The following is a 24,367-nucleotide window of genomic DNA, read 5'->3' as shown; positions in this document are numbered from 1 at the left end:
TGCATTACAATTCTTATTACATATATACAGCACAATTTTTCATATCTCTGGTTGTATACACAGTATATTCACACCTATTCATGTCTGCATACATGTACTTTGTATTAAAATGATCATCACATTCCACCATCATTAATAACCCATGCCCTCTCCCTTCCCTTCCAACCCCTCTGCCCTATCTAGAGTGGGATAGGGAATGGGAGTATGGGAGGAATATTTTATATCTCAATAAATACATTTGTAAATTTTCTTTCTTTCTTTTTTTTTTGAGAAAGGTCTCACCAATTTGCTTAGAGCCTCACTAATTTGCTGAGGCTGACTTTCAACTGGCAATCCTCTTGCCTCAGCCTCTCCAGCCATGGGATTACAGGCATGCATCACCATGCCTGACTGTAAATTGTTTTAAAAAAGAATGTCATCACAAACTGGTGTGAATATACTTTGTATAAACCAGAGATATGAAAAATTGTGCTCTGTATGTGTAATAAGAATTGTAATGCATTCCACTGTCACATATAAATAAAAATAAAAAAGGAATGCCATCTGTAGTATATAAATACTTCTCAAAACTAAACATTTTCATTTTGTTTGAATGGATCCCTCCCCACAAATTTAAAAATTGTAATCCTGGCCTCCAGTGTATCTGAATGTGACTTTATTTGGAAATTGAACTTCACAAAGGTCATTAAGTTAAAATGGTCATTAGGTTGGACCCTAATCTAATCTGAATGGTATTTTTATAAGAGGAAATTTGGGCACACACATACCCAAAGAGAAGATGATGTGAACTACAGGAAGAATGCCATGTGAACATGAAGATCCCATTCTAAATAAAGAGAGAGGCTTGGATCAGATTTTCCCTCACAGCCCTTAGGAGAAGCCAACCTTGCTAACACCCTGATTTTGAACTACTTGTTTCCAAATTGTGAGACAATACGTTTTTGTCACTTACACCACCCAGTTTGTGGTACTGTGTACAGCCATCCCAGCAAACTAATATCCACTTTTTTGTTGTTGCTACTAGAAGACTTATAGCACCTGTTATTCATAAAGTTAGTAAAAGATAATGTGAGAGCTTTTTTTCGTGACATGCAGTGGGGTAAGATCTTGAAACAAAATATAGTGATAACAATATAGATAAAGTCAGGTGGGTGTCAAGCTGAGGAAAGATGTGAAATATCTAAAACTGACAATAGACAATATCTAGAATATACAAAGAACCTTATAAATCAACAAGGGAAATGAAGAACTGTCAATAGAAAAAGAAATAAAGGCAAATCACTACTTTACAGAAAAGAAACTTTCCAAAAAGGACAAATAAACATCAATAAGTATTCAAATTCATCAGTAATAGAACTACAATTAGAATTAGATACTGCTTTTCACCCATGATCTTAGTGGATAATGTGTTAGTAGGCCTGAGGCACATCATAAGCCACTTTGATGGTCAGTAGGAACATAGATTGGAATTCCTTCCAGTAATTATGGAAATAAATTTGTTAATATTTAGTTAAAGAACATAAGAATATGGCATATGTAGCAGATATGCAATCTCTGCCAGGAAAATGATCATATATATCTATAAAGATACCTCTAGGTTCATCAAAATCTTGTTTGTGGTAGCTGAGAGCTGGAGGCAATCTAGGTATCCATCCATGAATATATAAAATGTATAGATGCACATTATGTAGAATTCTATGAGTCAGATTAAAAGACTTGCTATAAACAATGGAATGAACAGATACAAGAAACAATGTTAAAAAAGATAAAAAATGGATTTAGCACATTATAACGTGTGTGTGTGTGTGTGTGTGTGTGTGTGTATGTTTTACTGGAAAATGAACCCAGGACCTTTCAAGTTGAAAAGACAACTTACAATATGAGAGAAACTATTTACAACCATATCTGATAAGAGTATAATATCCAGAATATACAATGACCCCTACAACCAAACAAAATAACCCCAAACAACCAAATTCAAACATGGACAAAGGATGTGACTAGATACTTCTCCAAAGAAGATATACTATGACTAAGAAGCACATGAAACAATTCTCAACATCACTAATCCTTTGGGAGATGGAAATCATCCCATTCAGAAGACCACTATTAAAAAAAAAAAAAAAAAAAAAAAAAAAAGAACATTAGTGTTGCTGAGGATGCAGAGAAATTAGAACACTGTGCACTGTTGGTGGGAATGTAAATAGTATGGTCATTGTGGAAAACATTAAGCTCCTTTAAAAATTAGAAGTAGAATTAGTGTATGATCTACCAACTCCACTTTGAAGTATATATCCAAAGAATTAAAAAAAAAAAAATCTTGAAGAGTTATATGCATACCCATGTATACTGCATCATTATTCACAAAAGCCTTTGTTTCATACAAAGGCCTACTAAAATAAGAATGAATAAAGAAAATGTAAGGTATGTTCACATACACAAGTGTACACAAATACACAACAAAATATGTGGCCTTTGAAAAGAAATCCTGTCATAACTTATAATATGGATAAACTTACCTTGACTTCCTAAGTAAAATAAGTCATAAAAGGACAAATATTATTTGATTTCATTTATATAAAATATATAAAGTGGTCAAAAATCATAGAAACAGCCAGTGTATGTCCCTATCTGGCAGGCTAGAAGACCCTTTACAGTGCTGTCAATGGCCCAGTGGAGGAGCTGAGGGCAACATCAAATTTGAAATATTTAAAGTAAACACAAAACTATTTCTGCAACACAGATGATTAAGTGTGATGTTGTGGGCTATGGTGCCATTGGTAAAACATGTCTCCTGATATCTCACACAAAAAACAAATTTCCACCTGAATATGTACCAACTATTTTTCACAACTATGCAGTCAGTTAGGATTGGCAGAGAAATACATATTCTTTGACATTTGACAGTGCAGGGCAAGAGAATTATGATAGATTACAACTGCTGAATTATCCATGAACAGATATATTTCTTGTCTGTTTTTCAGTGGTCTCTCCACTACTGAAAATGTAAAATTAAAGTGGTTGCCTGAGATACTCACCATTGTCCAAACATCCATTTTTTGCTTACAAAAGATGAACCTTCTATTTTTGAGAAACTTGCCAAGAACAAATAAGCCTCTCTCTCCAGAGACTGCTGAAAACTGGCCAGTGATCTGAAGGCTGTCAAGTATGTGGAGTGTTCTGCACTCACACAGGAAGGCCTACAGAGTATGAATACTGACTGCCCTGGAGCCTCCAGAACTGAAGAAGAGCCACAGCCACATGTACTGCTATGACAGAGAGCCCCTTCTGCACAGCTAATGTCACCATCATACTAATAGCAATGTTTAAATCAAAGTAAAGATTAAAAGTTAAAATTTGTTTCTACTTTAATACAAATGTCATACACCTACCCACATGCACTTGTGTGAGACAAGGCCCACAGGTATGCCTGCCTTCCCCGATACTAGTTAATTTTGAGTAATTGTGTATTGTCAGAAAAGTGATCAGTACTGGTTTTTGTTTTATTGTTTTTTAAAAAAAACTCTATTTTTGTTGTTGTTCAAAAGCAAAACATGCCAGGCGCAGTTTTGCATGCCTGTAATCCCAGTGGCTCAGGAGGCTGAGGCAGGAAGATTGCCAATTCAATGCCAGCCTCAGCAAAAACAAGGTACTAAGGAACTCAGTTAGACCCTGTCTCTAAATAAAATACAAAATAGGGCTGGAGATGTGAGTTAGTAATCAAGTTCCCCGAGTTCAGTCCTGGGTAAGTACCCCCCACCACACACAAAAAAGCAAACATGCTTGTGATGACTTTGTAACAGACCAGTTTGTTGAAGCCATTCCCTGGTTCCAACCAGGAGAGAAATCTGGGACATCTTAATTTTTTGTTTGTTTCTTCCTCTTCTTTTGTTGAAGTGAGGGGAATGTGTATGGAATTTTTTATAGTTTTTTCTTAATTCATTAATCAGTGGGTAGCTTTAGGTGAGAAGGATAGATTGATTCCACATTCAATTTCCTCAATCTAGTTTAGAAAATGTTTTTCCAACCTGGTGTTCTTAGGAAGGATTACAGTAAATGACCCATTTAATATAATGCTCCTTATTCAAAGTTGCCTTTTCTCTTCACCTTGAATAGATCCAGTATTTGATGAAACTCATGAAAGTGAGTGGCAACTGTTTTGCCTCTTCTCTTTTCTAGGGTGCACTCTACATGTGACTGATTTCCAAGGAAATTTGTTTGCTATTTGCTGGGGTTTTTTTGGGGGGGTAGTTAATTTCTAACTTCTTCCACTGAAAAAATAAACCACATGTATTGAGTCTGTAATTTAAAAAAAAGTTTCCTGTCAGTCAGTGTCTTATATACTTAAAACAGATTTGCAACTCAAAATTGTATGGCCTTCTTGGAACTCAGCTGTAGACTTGGCACATAGCGGTGTGGTGGCAGAATACAGATGCCTACAAAATGACTGGCATCCTTTCAGGTTTGAGAATGTTGGCCTGCTTCATTAAGAAGCCAGAGATGTGGAGAGAATACTTACCAACAAGGGGAACAGCCAGGGGAAGTCCTTTATTTCTGTTTGGCACATAAAGACCCTCTATCCCATTGAGATTCTCTAATGATTCTCTAATGAAAATCATGGAAACAGTCTGGAAGAGAATCTCTGTAAGTGTTAAGAAGGTTTTTCTTTTCTTCCAGCTTATTTTGGTTGTAATTTCTAGTTTTTAAAAATGTTGGATGGAGAATTTAATTTTAGAAATTTTTATCAAAAAAGAAACTCTCAAAAAACTAACCAAAAAAGAGGAATGGAATTCTGATACACATAGAACATGGTTGAAACATAAAAAAAAAAAATTATGCTCAATGAAATAAGCCAGAAACAAAGGGCAAATATATTATTATTTCAATTATATGAGGTACACAGATGCTATGATTTAGATGTGCTGGAAGCTTTAAGAGGTGTGGCCTGATGAAGGTGATTGAGTCACTGGAGACATTACCATTGGAAAAGATCAATGATGCCTTTCAGAGGGGGCTAGGTTCCAAAGAATAAGAATGTCCTGACCTCTAAATCTCTGGCTTTCTTTCTTGTCATGATATCTCCCCCAAACATAAACTCTCCCACTATAAGGTTATCTGGCATGATGTGATATAACCAAGAGGGTCCTCACCAGAGGCCAAACTCAACAAAGATGCTTCAGCTTATACTTTCAGCCTCCGAAACTTTGAGCTAAACAAATCTTTTTCTTTATAAAGTTGCCTGCCTCAGGTATTTTGTTATAGCAACAAACACTGGACAAAAACATTCAAATAGTTAAATTCATAGACACAGAAAGTAGAATAGCAATTTTTAGGAGCTGGGGAAAAGGCTAATGAGTACTTATTATGTACTGGGTAGTTTCTGTTTGGGATGACAAAAAAGTTCTGGAGATGGATAGTGATGATGACTACACAACAATGTGAATGTAGTTAAAGCCACTGAACTGCACACTTTCAAATGGCTAAACTGGGACATTTTATAATAAAATTTTTAAAACAATATTTTCAAAATGCTTAATAGTCAAAAATCAGCAATCCAATTAGAAAATAAGCAAACAACACAATTAGGGAAGATGAATGGCAAATAAGTATATGAAAAGATTTTTAACATTAGAGAAATGCAAATATTGTGTAGCAGTCTACACAACCATTAGCACTTCTTTGAAAACAAAACAAAACAAAACTCCATAACAATAAGTGGATGAAAATCGAAACTGGTCTTCTCCAGATTGCTGGAGAGGAATGTAAAATGGTACAACCATTTTGGAACATTGTTTGGCAATTTCTTATAAAATAAAACAGGCACTCATTATATGACTGACTCATATCCTTGGGCATTCCCTGAGAAATGAAATATATGTGTCATGTAAAAATCTACATGTGAAATATTCATATTAGTTGTATTAGTAAAAAAAAAAATGGAACTACCTAAATGTCCTTCAGTGGATGAAAGTTTAAATAAATTCTGACATCACTAAGAGGGAATACTATTCAGCAAAAATAGGAATAAACTACCAATGCATGCATCTGCTTGGATGGATCTCGAGGGCATTATGATTAGTGAATAAAACCACTCAAAAGGTTATATGCAGTATGATTCAATTTACATAACATTTTCAACATAATAAAATCATATATAGAGAGAACTGATTAGCAGTTTTTAGAGTTCAAGTGTGGCAGTAGAGTGGGTAGGTGTTAACTATAAAGGCAGACAGAAAGACCTTTGTGGTGATGGATTAGTTCAGTACCTTGATTGTGGTAATGGTTACATGAAGTTATACATGGAGTCACATTTCACAAAGCTACATGCACACATACATGCAAGTGTGAGCATGTATGCACAAACACACAGACACACAGATGAGATAATGTAAAAACTAGAAACCAAATCAGGTCTATAGGCTAGTTAACAGTATCACACTAATGTCAATTTCCTAATGATACCATACTTCAGTTATATAAGACACCCCCATTGGGAGAAGCTGAGGGAAATGGGGTGAACGTTTTATGGTTCTCCATGTAAAACTTCTTTGCAAACTTTTATGAATCTCAAATTCTTTCTAAACTATAAAGTTAAAAAATTGATATGCATGGCATTTGCTATTAGATGAATAGAACTGGAGAACAGCATCTAAGTGAAATAAGACAGATCCAGAAAGTCAAGGGTATACTGTTTTCTTTCATATCCAGAAGCCAGAAACAAGGGAAAAAGAAAGGGGTACAGATCCCATGAAAATCAGTGGAGCAGAGGGGGAAAGAGACAGGATGGGAAAAGAGAGGAACGATTGAATGCAATTGACCAAATTATGCTATGTATACAGATAAATATACCACAGTGATTTTCACCTTTATGTGCATCTATTAAACACCAATTAAAAATGGTGTATAAAATTAAAAATGTATAAGTAAATAAAAGACCAGTAGAGTAGAGGAAAGGGAATATGGTGAGGTGAACATGGGTGGGAGAAAGAGGGGAAGAAAAGAAGAAGTACTAGGGACAGAAGTGGGGCAAATGCTGGTGTGATTATCTCAAAATGAACCCCAAATTATATATAACTATAATGCACTAATAAAACATTAAAATGACATATAAATAAAATAATACATGTTTAATGAAAAATAAATATACAATAAATGTATTAGAATGATTCTCTAAAAGAAATATGGGAAAAATGAAACAATTAGCCTTGCATTGGCTGGTAATGATTGTGTGCCATAAAATAAGTAAGAAGAAGTTAAAAGTTTATCAATTTTAACTTGATATACATATATCCTTTTTGTAAAAACTGTTCTACAGGAGTCTAAGCCAAAGAGAGAGACCAGGGAAAAAATCCTAGTTTGCCACTTAGTAGCTCTTTAGCTCTGGGAAGGCTACTCTTAAGAATTTTCTCATTTAGTAAAAATGAAAACAAAATAACTTGTTCCAAATGTTCTTTGGAGTATTAAATTGGAACAACATAGGTCAAGTAGTTAGCACAATGCCTACCAGGTAATGACTCAATTCATTGCAATTAATATTAATGTTATCATTATAAATTGTACCCATCAATATTATCGTTAATATTGGCTGACTAGAATAATATGAAATTTCATATTTCCTCTAGAAACTAAAAACTTGATGAGATCAGAAACACTGTTATCTTTCTCATTAATATATCTTAAGGTTTTGCATCCATTACTGCAAAGTGAAAGAATGATTACAAGGTTTAATTTCTCTGCATTAGTGAATATTCACTATGGAGTTAAAGTTCCATACCTTCATCCTTCATATTTCGATCTATCTGTGGTCCAGCATTCCTTTCTTGGAACTGTATGCCCTGCATGTGTCTTTGCATGGCTTCCTGTATTACTTCACACAATGGTTGATCCTGTTTGAGACAGAATGGATGTGACCTCTATTAGAAACTACATACTGATCTTCTCCTAAATCCCACAGCTTAACTAATGTGAAAACACATACTTTTCTTTGGAGGGAGAACTAAGGATTGGAGTAGGCCCAGGGAAAAGCAGCAGCTCCTACTGCACAAAATAATACAATCTGTCATATGAATATTTAACATTAGTAGTTTTAACTATTCAGGCCTGTGACAAAATAATTTGTAATTTTGCAGGTAGGTGAAATGCTTAGCTTGAATAGTTTCTAGCAGAACAATAAACAATAAATGAGTTCAGCTTGTCATTTAGCACCTATATATTCTTACTCCTCTGCACACATAAGTAATAGTGATTAAATTTTGTGCAAAAGTGGTACTCTCAAACATGGGAATCTATGATGACTTCAGGAAATATCCCCAGTGAATGTAAAGAGTCCACAGATAATTTTCTTTGTCCATATTAATAATAAAGTAATACTTAGGATGATATATAGGGAGATATATAATTGTATTTTTTAAAAAGAAGGTGAAGCATGTAAACTAAAAATGAAATTTAGAGTCCTTATATATTTGATTATACTTTATTTTTTAAAAAACCTGTGAATAAATCTGAATCTATCATATAAAAAATTCTTGATATAGTTATAAAATGTATGAAGCACATAAAAATACTGTGCAACTTTTACCAAATTGTGAGAAAATAAATAGGTCTAAAGTAAATACCTATTTGATAACATAAACCCATGTAGGACAATGGAACATACATAAAGAATTATTTTTGACATATGTTTTTTGAGTTTTTCGTGTTTAATATAAACATCATGGGGACAAAAACATGCAAGCCCTGAAGCAGTATTCACCACCCCTGAAGTCTTATACCGAACACATGAAAACAAAAGCAGATCAGAAGTGACAAAAACGTAATATTATTTTACATTCCCTATTGAGGAAAAACACTCAAAAATGTTTATCAGTTCAACATTGTTCATAAGATAGACTCTGAACTACCTGGATTGCTTGCCAAGGCCCTCTACACCTGGTTCACCCTTCTGATATTCTCTCACTACCCTCAGGTGTTCTACACAGATATTAAAACTAGGCTGAGCAGTATGTCCTAAACTGTGCTTCAACTCAATATGCTTCACTGTACCTTTCATCTTTCAAGTCTTCCCATATTCCCCCACAAACTCTCCTAATATCCTCCTCACATTTTCAGAGTGCATTTAGGTGAAATTTTAGTTACTTTATAAGTCTTTCTCCCTGAGTCCCATCTACTACTCCTCTCTCCCTTGTATGAGACTGCATAGTACTACTTGTCCATCTTTGCAATGACCATGTTTATGTGGACACACCATCTCTTCTACCATGTTACAAGTTCTTTAAACAAGGAGCAGTTTTATGTTGACTGTGTATTAGGAAATAAGTTTTAATAAATTCTCTTTACCTGTGTGCCAGCAGGCAAAGGAGCAGAATCATCTGTTGGATATATTCTGGAAACTGGGCACTTGAGAATGTCTACACCATTTGGAACCATTTTACAGTAATCTTGAATACACTGCAGCCACCACCACACAGCATCCCGGCAATTGTATCTGTCATAAGTTCCTTCACCGAGGAGATTAGGAATGAGACCATGCCTCAGGGTAACAACAAATGCTAAAATAATATTCCTAAACAACAGAATTGAGTGGATCATTTAAAATGAAAACATACTCTTAAAAACTGAAGACAAACATGGTCACTTTTGGTGACTGTGTCATGGAAGTATTTTCTCACCTGTCCTTATTTATTTTTGTATGCTGCAGTCTGGCTGGACACAAATCACGAGCCACTCAACAGGAACAAACTTTATTTCCGAACTCCACCAGCACATTTCACACATGCTCCCCAGGAACTCTCCTGAATGCCACCCACAAGGCTCCTCAAGGAACACACCACACACCAACGGGAACTCCCCTTGGGAACTCTCCTGGAACACCACCTGGCTGCACAGGCACTCATTCTTGGAACCCAGCTAGAACTCAAAGGGAACTCCAAAGTAGAGGGCGCCCAAGGTGGACAGTAAAGGTCTAATATACAATTGAATACACAGCCTGTTTCAATCCAGCATCATCCAGTCACAGCAATTATAGACAGCTTAACTAAATATCATCATCTTAATGACTCGCCGCTCAAACATTACTTCTCCTTGTTATAATATTCAAAGTCAATTGGCATTTTTATCTTTGCATTAAGGCATAAAGGAGAAAAAAATTGATAATCCTGTATCTTTCCATGTAAAAAAAGTGGTAGATTTGTTATTATTCAGGCAAGATTTAAGAAAATCACAAAACTGGTCTCAGAGAAAGTAAGAATACCTATGGTGATAAGAAGAATACAGCTGGCTTTAGAGGGACTCTGAGGAGGCACTTCAAATTAAGCAAATTATCAAAGTTAGATATTAGGCAAATTCTCAATTAGGCAAAATTATTTGTTATTAGGCAAAATTCTCAATAATTGTATTTTTTAAAAAGAAGGTGAAGCATGTAAACTAAAAATGAAATTTAGAGTCCTTATATATTTGATTATACTTTATTTTTTAAAAAACCTGTGAATAAATCTGAATCTATCATATAAAAATTCTTGATATAGTTATAAAATGTATGAAGCACATAAAAATACTGTGCAACTTTTACCAAATTGTGAGAAAATAAATAGGTCTAAAGTAAATACCTACTTGCATTAGAATGTCTATGTGTACATAGCAGAGTCTGTTATTTCAATGAAAGAACAATTGCAATTCTTTTATCATTCAACAAGATAATCATAGCTTAGCTACTGTGAATTATGCTGCTATAATGTGCCTGCATGACTGTAGTATGTGATTTTAAATTGTTTGGATATATACTAAGGAATGGGACAGCTGGGTCAAATGGTGGTTCCATTCCTAGTTTCCTAGGAATCTCCCTCCATACTGTATTTCAGAGTGGTTGCACCAATTTGTAGTCTCACCAACAATGTAAAAGTGTACCTTTTTCCCTATAACCTTCCCAACATTTATTATTGCTACTTGGATTCTTGATAATTGCCATTCTCACTGGAGTGAAATGAAATCTCAGTGCACTTCAAAAGATGAATGGATAAAAAAATGTGGAATGTATACACAATGGAGTATTACTCAGCCTTTATGACATCTGCCAGTAAATGATGGACCTGGAGACTATCATGCTAAGGGAAATAAGCCAATCCTCAAAAACCAAAAGTTTTCACTGATATGTGGAAGCTAACCCACAATAAGGCGGGGTGGTGAGAAAACAGAAGTTCAGATTAGACAAAGGGGAATGGAGGGAAGGGAGGGGGAATAGAAAAAGAAAAGGTAGTGGAATTAATCTTACATAATTTTTCTATGTACATGTATGAATACCCCACTGTGAATCATACCAAGGTGTACATCCATAAGAATGATGTCCTAATTAGAATAAAATACATTCCCTGCTTATATAATTATATCAAATATACTCTGCTGTCATGTATAACTAAAAAGAACCAATAAAAATTAAAAATTAATCATTCCCCCCTTATTAAAAATGTTACTTTGGTTTCAATGATATCAACTAAATTTAGTTAGAATTTAATGAATCCATGAACTGTGTATATGGTATATTCTGAGAAATAAATAAACTTAAGATAAAGTTTTTCCTTCAAGGGAAGGAAAATTTGGGAAATAAACCTTAAATACAAAAAAATCTAGAAAGCAAAACAGTATAAAATAACATTCTATATATGTCCTAAAACTTTTGTGAAAGGTGAATGTTGCTCAGTAAATATTGGTACCACTGTTGAATAATGAAATATGATGGGAACAGTATTTCAGGAAACAAATCTGACAGTGTCCAAAGGGATGGAATTAAGTGTGGAGGAAGGAACAACAGCTCAGAGTGAAAATGGAGTAGGGTAACTGCTTAAAAAAACTAACAGATACATTTACTTACTACCCATAGAACAAAATACTTTGTTTTGCCAATAAATACAACAGGTCTTGGAAAAATTTACTAGAACATATGTGATTGCTTTAGTAGGAAGAACATTTGAGTTCAAGACCAGCCTGAACAACATAGCAAAAACCCCTCTCAATTAAAAAAAAAAGAAAAAGAAAAAGAAAAAGAAGAAGAAAAGATAGTATAACCATAAAAGCCAGGTGTGGTGGCACATACCTATAATCCCAGAAGGTCATGAGGCTAAAGCAGGAGGAATGCAAGTTCAAAAATTCAACACCCTCAGCAACTTAGTGAGATCCTAAGAAACTTAGTGAGACCTGACTCACTTATTGAGACCCTGTCTCAAAAATTTAAAAATTGAATAAAAAAGGCTAAGGATGTGGTTCAGTGGTTAAGAACACTTGAGTTGAATGGCAAGTACCAAAAAAACAAGAACAAAATAGGAACCATCAAAGTATTGATTGCTAAAATAATAAGTTTGACAGAAGAGTTAAAAATATGATTGAGGAAAGTTCCAAAAAATGTTGAGTAAGATGACATTTTAATAAAAAATACTTACGAAAAAATAAAATGCATAGAGAGTGTGATGTTTAATTTTATGTGCCAACTTGACTGGGCTAAGTAATGCCCTGTAGTTGGTTTCACATGTGTCTCTATGAGGGTATTTCTAGAAGAGATTAGCTTTGAATGCATAGATCTACTCTCGCCACCAAATCAGTGGGCATCATCCAACCATTTGACTGTCATTATAGAACATTAAGGTAGAGGAAAGCAAATTCATTCTAATTTCTTGAGCTGGGACATCTTTGTCTCCATGTTCTCAGACTCTCAGGACTCAAAGTCTTATACCAGTAGATTCACCCTTCACCCAGTTCTCAAGTCTTTGATCTTGGACTGAGAGTTGAACCATAGTCCTCAGGCCTGTGGATTTGAATACTAGCAGGTCTCCTGGTTCTCCAGTTTGCAGAAAGTACATCTCAGAACTTCTTACCCTCTATAATCACATGAGCCAATTCCCATTATAAATCAATCACCCCCTTCTTTCATTCAATGAGGTACAGGACTGAACACAGGTGAAAAAATATGCACACTGAAAAAAATAAGACTTGTGCCCCTTTCCCCTTCTTTGAATTCAGAATATCTACAACCAAGCACACTTGCTTCATCTCTATTTCTGTAAAAATTAGAAATAAATGTGTTCTTCCATGGCTCAAAAAGGTAAAAGTAGATAGTGATTGTTGCAGGAGACCCATAATTTCTGCCTTAAGTACAACATGGAAAGAGTGGAAACCCTTTCTCTCCCCTTGTCACAGTTACATCACCAGTCCCATAGAAACTTGGTCCCAAGGCACAAGCAAACAATTTAAGGTATGGCCTACTTCAAAGGGACCACAACCAATTACAGGTTCTTTCATATGGTAGGGAATATAGAGTGAGTGTAACTCCTAGACCAGTCTCTGACTCTTCATGACACAATTTTGATTCTCTCCATGAATCAAAATATACTGTATGTTTATCACCCATCTCCAAAAGGAAGGAGAGACTTCTCTAATTTTGCCCCACCCTAGAACACTAGTGGTAGATTATTAGACTGTGTTTAATAATTTGTCAACATATCAATCTCCATCCATAAAAATTGTGTATGGATTTTAAAAAAACAGTATATCATTAAGTTTTTGTAACCTCAACATGAGTTTAACACCTGGAAGCTACTGAATAAATGAATCCAGATCACTGGCAATAAAGTAGTTTGCACATGAGAGTATAAAAAATAGTATTCACCTGTCTAAAATCTTCTCTTTTAAAAGTATCACATATTATTCATGTTACTCAAAAACATACACATGAGCCATGCAACACACTTGCATTAGGATTTTTAGACGTTCCAATGGTGCTGTGCATGTTCAAGCACAGGTACCAGCTATGCCCCAGCCCAGCAGGTATTTCCACAACTGGCCAGGTCTTCTTTCTTCGTCAATGATATCCTGAAAAGTCCATCTTTTTTTCTAAATCAATTCCCTTTTAAAACAAATTAAATAGCAACTAGATGATCTCAAATGAAAGTTCTAACTCCTCATAAGATCTAAGGAATGTTGTACATATCTCAGCTCCATAGTAAATCAGCATCAGACTTTCCTCAAATATTGTGCTCTACCAAACAATACAATTTTAAATATCTCACAATATTGTCAATTATAAATTAAAAATAACTAGATTATCATGGTTATGACAATCTATACATTACCAATTTTTAAATCTATCATATTTTCAATTGAAAAGTATTTATCTAAGATTGAACACAAAAAGAATAATCTTTCAAATTTCAATAAATTTTTTGGCTATGGCAAAACTCAAATCAAACAAACTACTAGCGAGCTAATAGCTTTTTAATTGGCAATAATGTCAGAGTCTCATTAGAGTTCAAGATCTAGTGGATGGCTATGTTATCTTCAGTCAGACTATACTTTAACAAAAAAAATATAAAATATATAAAACATATTTAAAAGAGTTTTGTTTTACATCTTGACCTATAATGGAAGTGGTGAAAGTCTGATCATTTCCATGTAATACCTAAAGCAGAAAATAAGTTCTGTTATACATGTATCATAACTTGGAATTTTTGAGGGGAAAGAACCTGGGCCCAGGAATCAGATGGAATCATATCCTGATCTCCCTAATCCTAACTGAACAACTCCTCTGGGCCTCGGTTTCCTCAAATGTGAAGTAGAAACAATACTAATACCTTCTTTGTACGATTATAAATGACAAGCCAGGTGCAGTGGTGCACACCTGTAATCCCAGGCTGTACTAGAACTTGTGCTTCCCCTGCCTCAGTCTCCCAAGTACAAGTACACGACAGCATCCAGCAATAACACAGAATGTTAAGAGAAAATTAAGTGTTGAAGAAAAAATGTAGATTTCACAAAGAAACAACATACATCACAGCTTTGAAATACCAGTTTCAGTTCAAAGTCCTTTACTTTCTACTGGTAATCATAATAGCCAAAAAAAGTATGGTGCTTAATATGTCAATTGTTATTCTAAATGCTTTTCATTTATTAATTACTTTAATCCACACAAGGACCTAAGGCATAGGCCACATTGACACATAATTTTACAGACTGTGTTACATTTTTATGCCCATGACATAAAATAAACAAATAGTAAAAACAGACTACTTACAGTAAAATGATTCCAGTAATGAGCAATTTCCTCAACATTTCTGACAGGTTTCAATAGGAAATGCTTCTTCCATTCATCCCAGTCCATTGTCATTGACCCATCAAGATCTGTGCTGTACATTTTTTAAGAAAGAATGTGCTCAAATATAAATTGTGATTCATAAATTGGAAAAACATCAAAATTACATCAAGTTAGAAAATCTGGATTATAGTAGAGCTCTGTCCCTTGTTACTTTTGTGATGTGGAGGCCACCTAACATCCCTGAACTCCAATTTATGTGGGAATAATTCCTACAATAAGGAACTATTCAGAGTATTAAATGAGATGATATATACATTGTCACCATAAATTATAAAGAACTGCAGAAATTTAAGTAGGTATTATTATATCCCAATCTGCTAGTGCTTCTTCTTCAACATTTCTCCTTCTTTCTGCTTATTACCTCATTTTATAACTTCTTTTCATTGCTAATCTCTCTAGCAATAGAGTCATGCTGACAAATACCCTTTGTAGTTGCAGATCTTAAAAGACAATTTCCATTTTTATGGATCTAAAATATCTAATATCCAAAATGTCAAAAAAATCTGAATAGCCATGGAATTATAATTATAATTGAGATGATACTGTTCAAACCAATTTCATAAATTTTTAAAATTGCCATCAGAGCCAGCACAATGGCACAAGCCCATATTCCCAGTGGATTGGAAGGCTGAGGCAGAGGGATCGCTAGTTCAAAGCCAGACTCAGAGAGACCTTGTCTCTAAATAAAACATAAAAAATGGCTGGAAATATAGTTCAATGGTTAAGCACCCCTAGGTTCAATCATCAGTACCTCAGTAGAAAAAAAAATTCGCATCAAAGAATTTCTCAAATAATTAAATGAAATTAAGAATTTGAAGAAAGACAGCGAGATACATTGCTAAACTAATTTTGGTTTCAAATTCTTGTCTCAGCCAACTTCTGTCCTCATTTTTTTTCAGGGATTATTGCTAATCCTAAAGCATCTCCTCAAGCCATCAGTTCAATTCCTAACACTCATTCTCAGGCCCCAAGTCATCCCAATTCTTCCCAAAACATGAGTGCTCAAGCAGTTTCATCATAAATAAATAAAAACAAAAAGACTCTTGTCCCCACCTTCCCCACTATCACTCTGTTTCTGTCTCTGTCCTTGCAACAACACTTAATCAACAGTTACCTCCCTTGTCTCCAATCTTTCCTTGCCATTTTTGAACCCACTAAGATCTTACCACCATTACTCCACCAATGGCTTCCACAGGGCTAAATCCAGTGTTCTTTCCCCTGGCCTTGTCTTAGCTTATTAGAGTCATTTGGCAGAGAGAACTATCTCCTCCCAAACTGTCATCTGTATTTGGCTTCCAGAACAGAGTATTCTACTGGTTTCCCCTTTTCTCTCTAGTTGCTCCTTCTGGATCACTTTGTCTGATTCTGCCCATCTCCCCTGTGCCGCAGTCTGGCTGCAGCAAAATAACCACGGGGTGACTTGTGTACATTGATACAGCAGGAGTGGGAGCTGTTTATTGTAGAACAGGAGGGGTATGTATACATTACACACAGCTTATCTTAATTAACATAAACTAGATACAGCAGTCAACCAATAAGGAATCTCCACACTTAATGGCTCGCTGGCATTACTTCACAAACCACTCCCTCAGGCAAAATGCCAGGCATCATCCTGACTTGTTTACACACTCTAATGCCAGTGCCATCCTGACTTGTTTACAGACTCTAACATCCCTGTCTCTTAACATTGGAAAATATTAGGACTCAGTATACTGTATTCTCTCTCCCTGGTCATCTCTCCCAGTCTCATGGCTTTAAAGACTTTCTGAAAGCTGTTGGTTCCAACCCCTCCCAGTCAGCTATTAGCAACCTCCTCTCTCTAGCTAGGGTGTTTCTTTGAACTCCAGATTACTAGTTCAAGTTGCCTACTTGACATTTTTACTTAGATGTCAGATTAGCATCTGAAACTTAACAAAAACAAAACTAGATTCTGATATGCACTCTGTCCTAACCCAGTTTCTCTCACAATCTTGTCCATCCCACTACATGGCAGCCCCAGTCTTCTAAGTGCTCATATCAAAACTCCTGACTACCCTCTTTTGTATCATATACACATGACCCAGAAGAAAATCCTGTCACCATTTCAAAATATATCAATAATCCAAACAGTTCTTACTTCTTCCATCCTAGTACAAGCCACCCTCAAATTTTTTATGTGCTGTAAAACTATCCTAATTGCTCTCCTTGATTTCATCCTTACCCTAGCTACTCTCAATACACCAGCAAGAGTAAGGGTGTTACAACTTAAGTTATATCATGTCACACACTTGTTTAAAACCATCCAATAATATATCAGTAAAATTCCAAGTCCTCACAATTTCCTGCAAGACCTCATGTAATCTAGCCTGTTACCTCTTCAATCACACACCTCCTGGTATCCTCTTTCTCATTCACTCTATTCCAAACTCCCTTCAGCCCCTACCTCTTCCTATATTTTTTTCTGGAAAGCTCCCCCCCAGGATTCATCAACTCTTCCATGTCACTTCCTTCACATCTACTCAAATGTCACCTTCAAGGTCTTCTCTATTTACCATGGGAAAACTGTAGTTTCCACCTCAAAACACACACACACACACACACACACACACACACACACACACACACATCTTGAGCTGTTGGTTCCAACCCCTCCCAGTCAGCTATAAGCCACCTCCTCTCTTCACATCATGTGTGACATGTCCTTCTCTGACAGATATTCTTCCTCAAAGTTCACCTATCCTTAAAAAAAAAAATAAATAACCTTTAGACTGGCTCATTTGTTCTCTTTCTTTATCTCAATATTTCTAAATCAATAAACCACAATAACAGACCTCACCTCCTCACCTCCCTTTCTTTCAACAGCCCTCTGCAGTCTGATGTAGCCCTTTGTCACACTGCTGAAACTGCTCTCACTGAGAAATCTCCCAATGGACATTTTTCAGCATTGATCCCTTCTGTTTAAAAAAAAAAATCTAGGATGTAGCAGGGCTGCTGTCACAGTTGTTGCCTCCGCCACCACCTCTGCTGCCACCAAGGCTCAGTAAAAGGGCGCCCCAAGGGAGGAAGGCCGCGCCAAAAATCTGATGAAGAAATGGGAAGAACAGCGGGAGCAGATGGAGCAGAGGAAGCAGTGGATCGCAGAAGAGAATGTAATACAATTAATATTATAAACTTGCCAATTCACCAGTAAATAATTCTACACATTTAATAAATTATAAAGATATTGTATTAATTAGCTTCCTTTCAAAGTGACAAAATACCAGAAATAATTAACTTAAAGAAGAATGGAGAAGGACACTATATACTGTTAAAAGGAACCATCCACCATCAAGACATAACAATTATCAATTTGTATGCACCAAACAATGGTGCTGCAACGTTCATAAAACAAACTCTCCTCAAGTTCAAGAGTCAAATAGACCACAACACAATAATTATGGGGGACTTCAACACACTGCTCTCGCCATTGGACAGATCCTCTAGACAAAAGCTGAACAAAGAAACTATAAAACTCAATAACGCAATCAATAACCTAGACTTAACCGACATATATAGAATATATCAACCGTCATCAAGTGGATACACATTCTTCTCAGCAGCACATGGATCCTACTCAAAGATAGACCATATATTATGCCATAGGGCGACTCTCAGTAAATATAAAGGTGTGGAGATAATACCATGCACCATATCTGACCATAATGGAATGAAACTGGAAATCAATGATAAAAGAAGGAAGGAAAAATCCTGCATCACCTGGAAAATGAACAATATGTTACTGAGTAATCAATGGGTTACAAAAGATATAAAGGAGGAAATCAAAAAATTCCTAGAGATAAACGACAACACAGACACAACATACCGGAATCTATGGGACACAATGAAAGCAGTTTTAAGAGGGAAATTCATTTCCTGGAGTTCATTCCTCAAAAAAAGAAAAAACCAACAAATAAATGAACTCACACTACATCTTAAAACCTTAGAAAAGGAAGAGGAAAACAACAGCAAATGTAGCAGAAGACAAGAAATAATTAAAATCAGAGCGGAAATCAACGAAATTGAAACAAAAAAAACCATTGAAAAAATTGGTAAAACTAAAAGTTGGTTCTTTGAAAAAATAAATAAGATCGACAGACCCTTAGCCATGCTAACGAAGAGAAGAAGAGAGAGAACTCAAATTACTAACATACGGGATGAAAAGGCAATATCACAACAGACACTACAGAAATACAGAAGATAATTTAAAAGTATTTTGAAACCCTATATTCCAATAAAATAGAAGATAGTGAAGATATCGATAAATTTCTTAAGTCATATGATCTGCCCAGATTGAGTCAGGAAGACACACACAATTTAAACAGACCAATAACAAAAGAAGAAATTGAAGAGGCCATCAAAAGACTACCAACTAAGAAAAGCCCTGAACCGGATGGGTATACAGCAGAGTTTTACAAAACCTTCAAAGAAGAATTAATACCAATACTTTTCAAGCTATTTCAAGAAATAGAAAAAGAAGGAGCTCTTCCAAATTCATTCTATGAGGCCAACATAACCCTGATCCCAAAACCAGACAAAGACACTTCAAAGAAAGAAAACTATAGACCAATATCTCTAATGAACTTAGATGCAAAAATTCTCAATAAAATCCTGGCGAATCGAATGCAAAAGCATATCAAAAAAATTGTGCACCATGATCAAGTAGGATTCATCCCTGAGATGCAAGGCTGGTTCAATATACGGAAATCAATAAATGTTATTCACCACATCAATAGACTTAATGATAAGAACCATATGATCATCTCGATAGATGCAGAAAAAGCATTCGACAAAGTACAGCATCCCTTTATGTTCAAAACACTAGAAAAACTAGGGATAACAGGAACTTACCTCAACATTGTAAAAGCTATATATGCTAAGCCTTAGGCTAGCATCATTCTAAATGGAGAAAAACTGAAGGCATTTCCTCTAAAATTTGGAACTAGACAGGGATGCCCTCTCTCAGCACTTCTATTCAATTTAGTTCTTGAAATACTAGCCAGAGCAATTAGACAGACAAAAGAAATTAAAGGCATAAAAATAGGAAAAGAAGAACTTAAATTATCGCTATTTGCGGATGACATGATAATATGCTTAACAGACCCAAAAGGATCTACAAAGAAACTGCTAGAGTTAATAAACGAATTCAGCAAAGTGGCAGGATATAAAATCAACACGCATAAATCAAAGGCATTCCTGTATATCAGCAACAAAACTTCTGAAATGGAAATGAGGAAAACCACTCCATTCACAATATCCTCAAAAAAAATAAAATACTTGGGAATCAACCTAACAAAAGAGGTGAAAGATTTATACAATGAAAACTACAGAACCCTAAAGAGAGAGATAGAAGAAGATCTTAGAAGATGGAAAAATGTACCCTGTTCATGGATAGGCAGAACTAACATTATCAAAATGGCGATATTACCAAAAGTTCTCTACAGGTTTAATGCAATGCCAATCAAAATCCCAACAGCATTTCTTATAGAAATAGATAAAGCAATCATGAAATTCATATGGAATAACGAAAGACCCAGAATAGCAAAAGCAATTCTAAGCAGGAAGTGTGAATCTGGAGGTATAGCGATACCAGAGTGCAAACTGTACTACAAAGCAATAGTAACAAAAACAGCGTGGTACTGGTACCAAAACAGGCAGGTGGATCAATGGTACAGAATAGAGGACACAGAAACCAATCCACAAAATTACAACTTTCTTATATTTGATAAAGGGGCTAAAAACATTCAATGGAGGAAGGATAGCATCTTCAACAAATGGTGCTGGGAAAATTGGAAATCCATATGCAACAAAATGAAACTGAATCCCTTTCTCTCGCCATGCACAAAAGTCAACTCAAAATGGATCAAGGAGCTTGATATCTAATCAGAGACCCTGCACCTGATAGAAGAAAAAGTTGGCTCCGATCTACATATTGTGGGGTCAGGCTCCAAATTCCTTAATAGGACGCCCATAGCCCAAGAGTTAATAACAAGAATAAACAAATGGGACTTACTTAAACTAAAAAGTTTTTTCTCAGCAAGAGAAACAATAAGAGAAGTAAATAGGGAGCCTACATCCTGGGAACAAATCTTTACTCCTCACACTTCAGACAGAGCCCTAATTTCCAGAATATACAAAGAACTCAAAAAATTAAACAATAAGATAACAAATAACCCAATCAACAAATGGGCCAAGGACCTGAACAGACACTTCTCAGAAGAGGACATACAATCAATCAATAAGTACATGAAAAAATGCTCACCATCTCTAGCAGTCAGAGAAATGCAAATCAAAACCACCCTAAGATACCATCTCACTCCAGTAAGATTGGCAGCCATTATGAAGTCAAACAACAATAAGTGCTGGCGAGGATGTGGGGAAAAGGGTACACTTGTACATTGCTGGTGGGACTGCAAATTGGTGCGGCCAATATGGAAAGCAGTATGGAGATTCCTGGGAAAGCTGGGAATGGAACCACCATTTGACCCAGCTATCGCCCTCCTCGGACTATTCCCTGAGGACCTTAAAAGAGCATACTATAGGGATACTGCCACATCAATGATCATAGCAGCACAATTCACAATAGCTAGACTGTGGAACCAACCTAGATGCCCTTCAATAGATGAATGGATAAAAAAAATGTGGCATCTATACACAATGGAGTATTATGCAGCACTAAAAAATGACAAAATCATGGAATTTGCAGGGATATGGATAGCATTAGAGCAGATTATGCTAAGTGAAGCTAGCCAATCCTTAAAAAACAAATGCCAAATGTCTTCTTTGATTTAAGGAGAGCAACTAAGAACTGAACAGGGGGAAAGAGCATGAGGAAAAGATTAACATTAAACTGAGATGAGTGATGGGAGGGAAAGGGAGAGAGAAGGGAAATTGCATAGAAACGGAAGGAAACCCTCATCGTTATACGAAATCACATATATGAGGTTGTGAGGGGAAAGGGGGGGAGGGAGAGAACTGAACAACAACAGATGAGGTAGAGAGGGAAGATGGGAGGGGAGGGGAGGGGGGATAGTAGGGGATAGGAAAGGCAGCAGAATACAACAGTCACTAATATGGCATTATGTAAACATTGTGAATGTGTAACTGATGTGATTCTGCAATTTGTATTTGGGGTAAAAATGGAAATGCATAACTCACTTGAATCAAATGTATGAAAGATGAAAAAAAATAAAATAAAATATAAAAAAAAAAAAGAAGAAGAATGGACAGTCCCTCGCCTGCGGGTCTGGGCAGCGGAGGACGGTTTTTGGTAGTGGCTGGAGGCTTTGCTATGGGAAGTTGTCCCTTTGCTCTCTCTGGGCCAGCCCTCCTCACTGGTTCTCCTCAGCCGCTGTCTGAGGAGTGCACCTGGAGGCCCAGGCTACAGCTGAGGCTGTTTCTCCCAGCCCGGGCAGCCGCGCCACTTGGCAGGTGCTGAGTACCTCCCTTGCCACCTTTCTCCTCTGCCTCGCTGCCTGGCTGCCGCAGTGCACAAGGGGTGTTGGAGCCGCGGATTCCAGCTACAACGCCCCCCCACCCCCTCATCCCCCCCCATCCCTGCGAGCACCCCCCCCAGCCCCCAGCAGCACCACCCTCGCCTATTGCAGCCACATCACCTGCGGAATTGGAGCCACTATGATCACTGGCGACTTTCTCCTGCTTAGATTCCTTAGCACCACCATCATGGCTCAGCCAGAACCAAAGGCCCCAAGTCTCACTGGCACATACCACCATGTTGACTGTACCACTGGCCAGGTACTAACCTGTGACAAGTGTCCAGTAGGAACCTATGTCTCTGAGCATTGTACCAACACAAGCCTGCGAGTTTGCAGCAGTTGTCTTCCAGGGACCTTCACCAGGCATGAAAATGGCATAGAGAGATGCTATGACTGTAGTCAGCCATGCCCAAGGCTGCCTTGACTGACTGAGAATGCACTTGCCCACCTGGCACATTCTAGTCTAATGGTACCTGTGCGCCCCCACCCCCATACAGTGTGTCCTGTGGGTGGGGTGTGCACAATAAAGGGACAGAGAACGAAGATGTCCAGTGTAAGCAGTGCGCTCGGGGTACCTTCTCTGTTGTGCTTCTATTGTGATGAAATGCAAAGTGTACACAGATTGAGTCAGAACCTGGTGGTGATCAAGCCTGGGACCAAGGAAACAGACAAATGGAGTAAGGGAAATAAGACAGTAAGTGTAGACCTTGCTCTGTCAAAGACCTTGACTGAAAGTGGAGAAGAGAGTAGGAAAAGGGAAAGATTGGAGAGCCAGGGTCAAGGGAGGATCATTGTTATGAGACAGGAAGAATTTTAAAATATAGGATAAAGAAAAGAAAGTTGGCTAGGGACCATGGAACATTCCTATAATCTCAGCAACTCAGGAGACTGACGCATGAAAATCAGAAGTTTGAGGCCAGCCTGGGCAACCTAGCAAGACCCTCTCGCAAAAAAAGAAAAAAAGAAAGAAAGAAAGAAATGAAAAGAAATGGGAATGTATTTCAGAGGTAGAGAGACTCTGGGTATAATACTCAGCACTGTTTAAAAAAACAAAAACACACCAAAAGCATTGAAAAACAAAAGAAAGTTTTACTTTTCCTCTTTTAAAGGAGGACATGAGGCCAAGAAGTACCAAACTTGAAAAGGAGAAGAAACACTTCACTCCCTGAGACTAAAGGAAAGAAAGTAAGCATAGGCATAAATAAAGATAAACTACTACTTGACATATTTAATATATAGGCTAATTATCTGCTTAAATCTCAGCAAGCAATTTTAAGCATTTTCCATATGTTTGCTCATTAACCATCAAAATAATCCTAAGAGGTAAGCACCATTATTGTCCCCATTTTACAACTGAGTAAACTATGAGAGTACCAAAAGTCTGAAGAAGTTTGTTCAGGCCACCTCCATGTAATCAGTGAAGTAATTGGTATGTTCATCTATTGGAATGGAGGAGCAAGGAACACTAGGAATTTGCAGTTGAACTAAGTCAGGTACCTCAATGTAAATACTATTGACATTTGGATTCAGGTAATTCTTTGTTGTCCTGTGCAATATGACATGTTTAGCAATATTCCTGGCCCTTTGCACACATATGTGCATGCACACACACACACAGTCAGAATCTTCAAAAATGTCCAAAAACAATGACAATGTCCCTGGGGAACTAAGTCATCCCTGAGGTGGAGGTACAGAAGACAGCACTAACTCTAGACAGCCTGAT

At 36.6% G+C, this 24,367-nt stretch overlaps 1 protein-coding gene and 1 pseudogene across 9 annotated transcripts in view; one reads left to right on the top strand and one right to left on the bottom strand.

Moving 5' to 3' along the window:
- LOC143405143 (glycogen debranching enzyme-like) overlaps positions 1-24,367 on the bottom strand; it is an 82,566-nt gene that overhangs the window by 22,712 nt on the left and 35,487 nt on the right. For 6 of the 9 annotated variants that reach the window (XM_076863497.1, XM_077109911.1, XM_076863498.1 and 3 more), the window contains exons 3-5: positions 15,053-15,164; positions 9,337-9,562; positions 7,775-7,886 (exon numbers count right to left, since the gene is read on the bottom strand). In XM_076863497.1, coding sequence (XP_076719612.1) covers positions 7,775-7,886; positions 9,337-9,562; positions 15,053-15,090 — 376 coding nt within the window. In that variant the 5' untranslated portion in view covers positions 15,091-15,164. Of the gene's footprint in view, positions 1-1,591; positions 1,696-7,774; positions 7,887-9,336; positions 9,563-15,052; positions 15,165-24,367 lie in introns of all 9 variants that reach the window. The other 3 variants (XM_076863502.1, XM_076863504.1, XM_076863503.1) reach the window with 2 other exon arrangements.
- LOC143403415 (cell division control protein 42 homolog pseudogene) lies at positions 2,744-3,275 on the top strand (annotated as a pseudogene).

This window comes from Callospermophilus lateralis, chromosome 7, assembly GCF_048772815.1.
Source record: "Callospermophilus lateralis isolate mCalLat2 chromosome 7, mCalLat2.hap1, whole genome shotgun sequence".
Classification (NCBI taxonomy): domain Eukaryota; kingdom Metazoa; phylum Chordata; class Mammalia; order Rodentia; family Sciuridae; genus Callospermophilus; species Callospermophilus lateralis.
This window is presented reverse-complemented; position numbering and strand designations above follow the sequence as displayed.